General features: G+C 42.5%; 2 protein-coding genes across 3 annotated transcripts in view; both read right to left on the bottom strand.

Moving 5' to 3' along the window:
- The window catches only part of LOC116703397 (E3 SUMO-protein ligase PIAS1), a 78,763-nt gene that overhangs the window by 5,833 nt on the left and 62,919 nt on the right, over positions 1–10,011 (bottom strand). The window contains exon 13 of one of the 2 annotated variants that reach the window (XR_004335444.1): positions 8,854–9,785. Coding sequence is in view for 1 of the 2 variants with exons in the window: in XM_032538143.1 (XP_032394034.1) it covers positions 9,426–9,785 (360 nt within the window). In the remaining variant the exon portion in view is untranslated. Of the gene's footprint in view, positions 1–7,192; positions 9,786–10,011 lie in introns of those variants that run through there. The other variant, XM_032538143.1, reaches the window with a different exon arrangement.
- rxfp3.3a1 (relaxin family peptide receptor 3.3a1) lies at positions 1,656–7,148 on the bottom strand. The gene is made up of 2 exons (XM_032540417.1): positions 5,937–7,148; positions 1,656–5,891 (listed from the first exon to the last, which is right to left on the bottom strand). Exon 2 carries the CDS (start codon positions 3,228–3,230, stop codon positions 2,244–2,246), a length of 987 nt encoding a protein of 328 aa, XP_032396308.1. The 5' UTR covers positions 3,231–5,891; positions 5,937–7,148; the 3' UTR covers positions 1,656–2,243.

Genomic DNA, 10,011 nt, shown 5'->3' with positions numbered 1-10,011 from the left:
GGGGCTAGACCAGCAAGAGTGTTTGCCCCACGTAGACTGAGTCCTGCAGCGGCCCGGGTTCAAATCTGACCTGCGGCCCTTTGCTGCGTGTCATCCTCCTTCTCTCCCCTTTGCCTGTCTATCCACTACCATTATCTAATAAAGGGAAAAGCCCCCCCAAAAAATCTTTCAAAATAAAAAAAATCCATGGAGCGGCAGTGGTGTGGCTATGTCCTCCAGAGGACAGGTCATTTCACGTCTTGAAGTTTATTCCCCCCTAAAAAAAAACGGTAGCTCGGAGCAATCTGTACTTTGGGTCGGGGTTTTTTCAATCGAAAGTACACGCATAATTATGATGCTCAAGACTAACGTAAAAAATGGCTGGAATTTTCCTTTAAGTATTCCCATCTTCCGCAACTTTATACTACTACACTACATTTAAGAGGGAAATATTTTTTTTTTATTGTAGCCAGGAGACAAATTTAGTTTTAAAAGGAGAAAGCTGGAGGAAAGCTTTTTCTGTTCCAATGGAAAACCAAAAAAGGCGAGTAGAGTCGAGGTGAGTTGAGGAGGTATCATGCAGTAGAACGCCATTATTTATCATCATAAACGAACAAAAGAACAAACAAGTATTTCATCCCCGCTGGCATGATTTAGTGGTCTGTTTTTTGCTTTTTTCATCTGTTGCATTCATTCACTTTCTTGTTTCCTGGTTCAGGGTTATTGCAGCAATAACACGCAGTGATTCAATAGGAAGGCATAATGGAAAGAAACACTGACAATGTGCCACACAAGAGCATTCCTCTTTATATAACTGGTCGGTTGATAGGAGAGAGGGTTTTACATTCACAGTCTCAGTCCTTGGAAAGTAGGGGTTCTCACTGTGAGCAATTTTATTGTTAAAATGTCAACATTGTGTTCTCAAGGTCATCTTTACAACACCCCTTTTTCCTCCTGATTGAAGCAACAGCAAAGACTAGAAGCACTGAGGTGACACTTACCAAAATTAAAGCTTAATTTAAAAAAAAGCCTGCTGACAGACTGCCTTTTACTCCTTTTTTTTGTACCTCAACGTGTTGAAACTTTGATAGCTATTCCTTGTCCAGCGCGCTCCTAAGAAGGAGTAGGCTGTAGACTGTTCAGGGGACTCACCAAAGAAGTCTTACATACATTGGTATTAAAAAAAAAAACATTAATTAAAGTAGAAATTTAGAAAAGAAAAACGTCATTAGGAAGAAATTGGTTGACAATTCGTGACAAATGGAATGATAGAATAAAGCACCTGTGAGATATGAAAATGGTATACCTCTGGGGTCTGTTAAAGGCTTCTGTAATCTGTAAAAGCCTTGTTGCTGATCTGTATGTCTTCACACACGAGACCACGCTGTGTGCACGTGCAGCCATGCAAAGTGCGCTCGCAAAAAACAACAGTGCGCGCGCTTTGTATGACAGTTATGGTTGAACCCGTTATGTTTCAAAGTGCACGTCAAGGACACGTTTGTTCTGTTTATAACCTCCACTGTTCTTATCACCTGCTGAACAAACGTCTACACCTGGTGTATTTTGACTCGTGCACAATCTATTAATCTGTTTGTAAAAAATAAAAACTAATTGTTGTGATGACTTGAGTACATTTTTATTACCAGGGTTAGGGGGTTATACATTTCTTTGCGTATTTACAACAATCATATTTCACACAGTTCGTTGTCTTAAGTGTCCAAACCATTGATTTTGTCCCTGTAGTCAATAACTTAAACACATGAGCTGTGATGGTGGAGGGGGGGTGTTTCCAGCCGGGGTTCTCTGGTAAACACACCTGGACAAGCACTGGTTACAAAAACATTCACAGAAAAGCCTAAAAGCGCAGTTCAGTTCAATTATTATGCGAGCACACTAATGCGCAATTACGCACACAGTCACTTACTTTAGCCTAGAGACACACACAACACACCTAATGGTGATTTAACACGCAAAGCAACAGTGCGCATTGTAATTCTCACACAAACTTAGCAATTACGCGTAAAGCCCAAAACCAGCTACAACTGTTTCTGTATTGAAATGTACCACATTACGCAACCCCTTACAGACAAGAAGCGCTGATGCAAGTCCCACTTTTCAATGAGCAGAATGAAGTAAAGAGTCCTGAAATGATGGTCCTTGTTCTCATTGTGCCTTGTGACAGGTCTGCTCTCTCACTCCAGGCCCATATGTCTTACAGTGCGCACTTTGCGCTTTGTCATCACTTCATTCTCAAAGCTCCGAAACTATCCTCTGTATATCAGACTTCTCAGTTTGTTCCTGAATTCCTTCCTCATGAGGCAATAAATAATCGGGTTCAGGCAGCTGTTGGTGTGAGCCAAGCAGACGGTCAATGGGAACACATATGTGTGGACTATGTAATAGGCTTTGTCCCAGTTTGCAACGTTCAGTTTGACCAGCACGCTCCACAAGGTGATGGCATGGTTCGGCATCCAGCACAGGAAGAAGGACAACACGACGATGGTGATGGATTTTGTGACTTGGCATCTCCGTTTGGGGTTGCTTGTTTTCATACTCCGATTGCGAATGAAACGCAGCAGCATTATGTAGCTGATGGACACGATGGACATTGGCAACACAAAGCCAACTAGTATCTTCTGTATGTGATAGACTGCTAACCAGTACTGACCACCAGGAAACCTCAGCAAACAGAGTTTTTCTCCAGTTACGTTGCTGACAGTGGAGAAAATGGACGTGGGCGCAGTCGCCAGAGTCGCCAGTGTCCAAATAATGGCGCAGGTGCATTTGGCGGGACAGGACTTCTGCCTGGTTCTGTTCTTCAGAGCCGAGGCGACCGAGCAGTAGCGGGTCACACTCATGGCAGTGAGAAAAAACACGCTGGCGTACATGTTCATCACGGTGACCGAGAGGATGATTTTGCACATGGCGTCTCCAAACGGCCAGCTGAAATCCAGCACGGTGTCCACGGCCCAGAAGGGCAGAGTGAGCACGAACTGCAGGTCCGTCACTGCCAAGTTGAGCACGAAGAAGTTCACTGTGGACTTCTTCCTCTCCTGTTTGACCCTGATGAAGAAGATGACCAGCAGGTTGCCCATCAGACCCGCAGCGCATACAACAGAATAAACAAGACAGATGAGGAATCTCAGAACCGGGCTACCGTCAGCTGTCACGTCGATGTCCTCCAGGTTGCTGAAGCACTCCCCCTCCATCAGTGACTTGTTCAAACAAACGCTCTCATTTTCTTCATTCATAATGTCAGCAGCTCACGTTCCTACACTTACACAGATAATCTCGTCAGTGAGGAGTCTATACTTAAAGTAGATAAAGCATGTCTGTCCAAATAGAGCTGGATCTTGGAGTGACACTTTAGTACATGATGCCATGCCATAGGCTACTCCGTCTGTGTCCACCCCACCCTGCTGTCCTCTCCTCCCTCCTATCCTCTTCAACACGCAATATACTCTCACATCACTGCTCTGACAGCATGACAGGAATGACGGGGTTGAGGTGTTTATTGGCGCACATTAGTCCGGTGCGTAACGCAGGCTCCTCGGAGCGTTAGGCTTCCCCATCACTTTAAATCCCAAAATAAAAATGCAATTTAACAATTGCAGATATTCATGTTATACAAAGCTAGTGTCACAACCATAAAGGCACCGTCTAGAGCTGACAGAGCGTGCGTAAATGGTTTAGTATCATCACAGCAGGGGAAAAGTTGGATGAAACGACTGCCACCCAGTGTTTATTTCTAAGTGTGACAGGCTGTTCCAAATGGTAACAGGTTCCTCCAGGCCCCATCGTTTCAAATAAGGGAAAACACACAAAGAAATAGCACAATGCATTTTATTACATCTAAACTTTTCTACATAAACAGGTAACATTCAATAAGTAAACAATGTCTTCCAATGCAGGTAATAAATATTTTTTTTCTCACTTAGTATATTTGTACAAACTGACAAGGGTCTACTGTACACCGTCTTCTCCTTAACCTCCTCGAAAAAGCCTTTTTATGATTTTTCTCGGATTGGAGCCGTGAAACAGAACCTATGAATGTTTTAAGGCAGTGAGTGCAGATCTCGACTTTGAGATTATTTCTGTTGTGTAAGACTCTTTATTGGCCACAGTCCTTTTTTTTTTTTTTTTTTTAATAATAGTACAGCTTTCATTTTCTAAAAAATATATAAATTAATTTATTCTCTTGCTCTGAACTGACACACAAAAAGCATACAAACGGACATCAAACACGATTGGATCTGAACTTGCAGGTTTCCATACAGACATAATATACATAATGTTGACTTTCCCTTTTATCTATTTTAGGTCATGACAACCAAGTGTTGAGCTGCTCCTCATGGTTGCCAGTGGCGATTTTTGAAAACACCTTTAAGAGTAACTACTGATAATAGTGGCCTTATTCCCAGAGTCCTCACACCTGCAAACACATATGCTGCAGCAAACAACTGCTCTACATATTCTCCGCACATGTTCACATCTGTGTGACTCAAATTGGAGAGGGATTGAGATGGCAACAGCCCTGTGCTTATCCATCCCTGCATGCAATTTGATATTTTCCACACAAAAAAAACTCCCCCAGCTTCTCCCTCGGAAAACTAACAACTGTGAGCCACAGGATGGAACTGTGGACACTTAACATTATGAACTTGGGAGTTGGAGGAGGATTTGACTGGCGATAACCCCATATAGACCTCAGAATGTATAGAGCCCTTCAACAGAAACACATTCAACACGGTCTGCTCTCTCACATCATGTGCCCAATCTGCTGCACCGTCTCATGACGGTCATGATGCGCGAGGAAAGAACCTTAAATGAAATGAAATTGTGTTTGAGAAAACTGTGACCACCTTAACAAGCATCAAAATACTCGTGTTCGACATTCAAACGAACACGACGGTAACTAAAGGATCAACAGCTTCGTCATGAGGGTGGAAAGTCAGGGCAACACCTTTATAATCAAGGAACAAACACGCAGTAAGTAAATGCATAACTAATACATAACATGAGTCATGATGATGTGATGCATGAATGGATGCATGATGGGTCAATTCCTCTTTCTCAATATGATCAGGTCACTGCGAGTTTATGAGGTAAGTGTACACTCAACGCATCATCAGTTAATGAACTCAAGGTTACGTCATACGTTAATTCAGATGCCACCGAACTAGCTGGAATCCACTTACATACAGCAGCATCGTTAAAATGGCTAAGAAAAACTTGTTTCTTGCCCTGTGACCACACATTTTCACCAATTCAATTAACCTTTTAAGTGGTTTATTTAGTGTAATAAATAGATTTCTCTCAACCCATTAAAGTATCTTGAAAATTAAAAATCTCCAAATTTATATACATGGTTTTCTTTGGACAGGGATAAAAGCAAAGGACATTTCAGAGCCATGCATGTGATCAGCCGCTCTGAAAGCCAAACAGCAGCCGTTCTACTAGAAATATGAAGCTGTTTTACTGTCTACCAGCTCGATGCTGACGTCAGGGTGCTAACACGCTTGCAATGCTAGCATGCTAATGTTTATGAGGTATAATGTTCACCATGTTCACCATCTAAGTTTAGCGTGTTAGCTAGCTTAAGTGCTAATCAGCGCTTAACATGAAGTACATCTAAGGCGGATGGGAATGGGATGAGTTCTGTTACCTTAAAGTATTGGACACACCAACATTTAGTCCTGATGGTGGCATTAGAGGAAGTCTGAGGATCCCCAAAGTCAGTAGGATTCATCGTTCAACGTAATCCATACGTTTCATCCATCCGAGATATTGCATTTGGACCAAAGCGGACCGACTGACTGACCTGATCCAACTGTGACCTGCCAACAATACAAGACATGATTTCTGCAGCAACACGTCAATGTTATCTGACTAACAGTTTGATAAAAAAACAGCTTTACATTTCTATAAAAAGTGATACTGCCCTTTTTCTGTGCAACTGGATTCCAGCTAATTTAGTGGTATATAGATTCATGTATAAAGTAACTGTGAAATAATCAAATGATGATCCATTCATGCGAATCACATGAACCTACGGCAGTGACGTGGTGAGGAACAGGAATGCAATCCACCCTGAAATAATTCCTACATTAAATCTTCATTAGTCATGCCCATATTAATTAACCATGTGTTTTTTGTCCTTATTATTAGCTGTAACTCCTGTCAGCTCCCGAGAAAATACACAGAGGCGTTTCTAGACAAACTGAACGTTACCTTTTTGGAGAAATCGTGCTGCTTGCCAAGAATAATAATAAAATGCATATTAAATTAAATCGTATCACAACATCTCCCGAGTGACAGTGACTCACACGCCCATTCATGGAAATCAAAACAATTTGTAAAAATATAATAACTAAAAATAAGAAGAAACAATTAAAAAATAAATAAAATACTGCACAACACAGAAAATACACAAGACCTGTTCGGGGTTAGCGTGAGAGCCGGGGGTCGGTTCCCATGAGAAGAACGGGGAATAAAGTTAAAGATGCCAAGAGAAAGGACAGGGAGGGAAGGAGGGGTGGGGGTCATTTCGGGTCTCTCCTGGTTAGTTGCTGACGGATGGGACAGGATGTGAGGTGATGGGGGTTGCTGTCAGAAGTGATTATCTCACAGTGGTCGGGATAATTAGGCTCTAAAGTGAGCTGCCTGTCTAAGGAACATCGAGGACAGGCTGAAATGGGGGGGAAAGTTTCAAGGACACACACAGGTCGGAGGTGGGGTGGGGTGGGCTGACTGGATAGGAGGGTACCAGGTCTACTCTATGTCATTGGTAAAGTGACCTTGACGACCTCCCATAGTAACCAAAAGTGTGTCCACTCTTAAAATTGTACACTACATTCATGAGCAAACTCAGCTGAACCGAGGTACTCCGCCTCGCTTTGACACTTCCACATTGTACACCGAGGAACTCGCAGGTTTTTAAACTACAGACCTGTCATGCATTTTTAAACCAGCTGGCTTTGAGCCCAGTCTGGGTTGGCATGTTGCGATCTCCCTCTTTGACTGTGGCACTCTTCATCGCTTTTACACAAGCAGTTTCCCAAAGATAACTCGCTGGATAACACCAACACGGTCAAAGATACTAGTCACAAGTCAAGTCTTCAAAGCAAGCTTGGACAGAGATGGGACAGAGGTTGTGGGTGACCCTTTAAAGCGTAACTCTCGCCAAATTGCAACCTAGCGCCTTTTTGTGAATTTACCCAAGTCAAACTTTCGTTTAAAAGCATAATTAGGACGGAAAGGCCACTTTTAAGACTGAGCGTATTTTTGGTCAAATGGCCTTTTGAATGGGAGTACTAGGGGCACTACTGTGGTCGCATCAGAATCGCTATTTTTAAAACACTAAGAAGGCGCGACACATCACCAGGGGTTCTATATGAACTCCAGCATTGAGAACATTGTTTGTGTACACAGAGTTTACTAAAAAGAAAGGTTTTGAACGACTCACTGTAGCGGTTGTTGTTTACGCTTGCAGCCATCTTTGCCGGTGAAAAAGTGTAGCTCTCCAATGAATGAACAATATAGGAGGAAAAGTAATTCTTATATGAGGCTCCTTTTTCATCTGCAAGGTCAATATTGTTTTTCACTAACAACAAAACAACGAATTATCTGTGCATTTATACAGAACTAAGCTTATGGAGCGTTCCATCTTTACTCTCCTCCCTGTTACGTTGCACTCGGAGATCAACACTTTTTGACTGGCAAGAAGTCAGCAACGGAAACACCAACAGCTAAAGTGAGTCGTTATACCTTTTTTTTAGTAAATTCTGTGTACACAAACAATGTTCTCAATGCTGGAGTTCATGTGTAGAGCCCCTGGTGACACTTAGAGCAAAGTTTCATGTGTCAAGCCTTCTCAGTGTTTTAAAAATAACTATTCTGAGGCGATCACAGTAGTTCCCCTAGCTCTCCCATTCAAAAGGTCATTTGACCGAAAACAAAAATAAGGTCAATCTTAAAAATGGCCTTTCCGTCCTAATTATAATGTTAAACATATGTTTTACTTGGGTACTTTCCCAAAAACACCCTAGGTTGCATTTTGGCGAGAGTTACTCTTTACGGCATTCTTTTTGAGTCTGAAAACTCAAACATCCCAAACACGCTGTGAAGCATGCACACTAACAGGCATTACTTTAAACTCGGTCACATGCCATGGACACCGTCTCTTCAAAAGAGCCGACGATGCTACCTTGACCTTCATTGTAATTCCTTTTTGACAGACAAGCAAAAAAAAACCAAAAAACAACAACGGTGAAACTGAGAAAACCAGAGACAATAGGACACACAGTTTAAGTGTCTCAATAACCACATGCCGAAGACGTGGGCACTTGGACTGAAAACAACGTGGCACACAGATTCAACTGCACTCTTGATTATTGTGATCATTTTCATAGGTACCGTATCTTATTTTTGGCATTGTGCAAAATAAAAGGAAAACCAAAAAAACTCTTCCAGCTCAAAACTGTAAATTGGCGAGTATAAATAGTCTAAAAGTCTCCATTTCTAAATGCTGAATGCCGGCAAAGTCTTTGTGAGGAGTTGGAAATCATGGAGTGAAAATGAAAAACCACAAATGGCTAATTTCCACCTACACACTCCCCACAACATTAACTTAAAGGTCAAAGGGAATGCATATATATAATATATTTAGAACAGTTTAAATATCATACATAACTTAAAAGCATTATAAAATTATTAGTACTTGAATAAACTGTAAATTCAGTGTTATTGTCATTGGACAGAGAAATAATACAATGTGAATTTTAAAAAAGAGCTTGAAAAAGAGATTTAAACATTCTATTGAAGAAATGCAAAGAAAATGTAAAGCTGGATAAAAGAGAGGAAAAAGATAACCACATTGCAACAGGCATATGTATAAGCTTTTGTGAGAGGGAAAAAATAAACCAAAACAACCTCAGTCGTCCCCTTAAAAACAGCGATTGGAGCAGCTCACTAGACTGTAAATGTCCCGATTTAACATACAAAAGTAAAAGAGGAAAATATATTTTGTTCTCTGTACACGGTGCCACTCCTCGTTTTCGTTAAAAAAAAGCGGCGTCCTCCTTTGTGTTTTTGTTCAGGTAGCGTCTTTGCCGCTTGTGCCAGGTTGGTGCCAGTTTCGCAGTTGCGTGGGTTCACATGCTGGACAGGTTTCTGATCTGAAGTCAGTATATAAACAAACAGAATGTCCACAGCTGACCCGTTTAAGTGATGACTCAGTACTGTTCTCAGGTCAGTCTGGTGAAGGGAACCCTCATGCCTGTTTAGAATATTAATGCTCTTCTTGAGGCAGTCTTGTTATACCCAAACATTTTGAGTTTTATGACTTGGGACCAGTCTAGTTTCTGGATCAAAACTTTACCCTGCAGTCAAAAAGCCTGTTACTGGAGTGCAGCTGGACCCTTAGTTTAGCCGAGACTCTTCTAGAGTCAGTCCAACGATATAACGTCGGGTATCCCACCGTAAATGGCTGCCACTGCTGCTTCAGCGCTGCTCCGGCTGGCCAAAACCCCGGGGTGTGAGGAGTGTGAGCCCGAGTGTGAAGACGAGTGTGTGGAGTGAGCGTCGCGGAGGCTGCTGGACGACACCAGGCTGCTGCTGCTGCCGCCCGAGTTGCTCGCCCCGTTGGTCGGCGCGGTCAGCGAAGGGGCCGAGGAGGCTCCTGATTGGTCGAGGAACAGCTGGGACGAGGAGGAGGAGGTGCTGTAGGGCAGGAAGCGGTTGAGAAGCAGCTCGTGGTCGTCTGACGCTGAAGCGGCGGCCGCTGCTGCCATCACCATGCTGTAATGCTGAACCGCGGAAGAAAAACAGCAGAAGAGCAAGTGTGAGTTCACACGTAGCGGCTACTGAAGTTACCGGGGGATGAATTCACAAAACTTCCTTACACTAAATGTAGCTCCTCACTCGTGGAGTGAAGGGCAACTCCTGAAAAATGTGATTTTAGTCTTTGAGCAGTTCACAATGCATTTTAGCATTAAAAGTTGCCCCCAAACTCTTAAACATCAATGAACTATT

The sequence above is a fragment of the Etheostoma spectabile genome, chromosome 1, assembly GCF_008692095.1.
Source record: "Etheostoma spectabile isolate EspeVRDwgs_2016 chromosome 1, UIUC_Espe_1.0, whole genome shotgun sequence".
Classification (NCBI taxonomy): Eukaryota; Metazoa; Chordata; class Actinopteri; order Perciformes; family Percidae; genus Etheostoma; species Etheostoma spectabile.
Note: the sequence above shows the minus strand (reverse complement) of the source record. Positions and strands in the feature narration are given on the sequence as shown.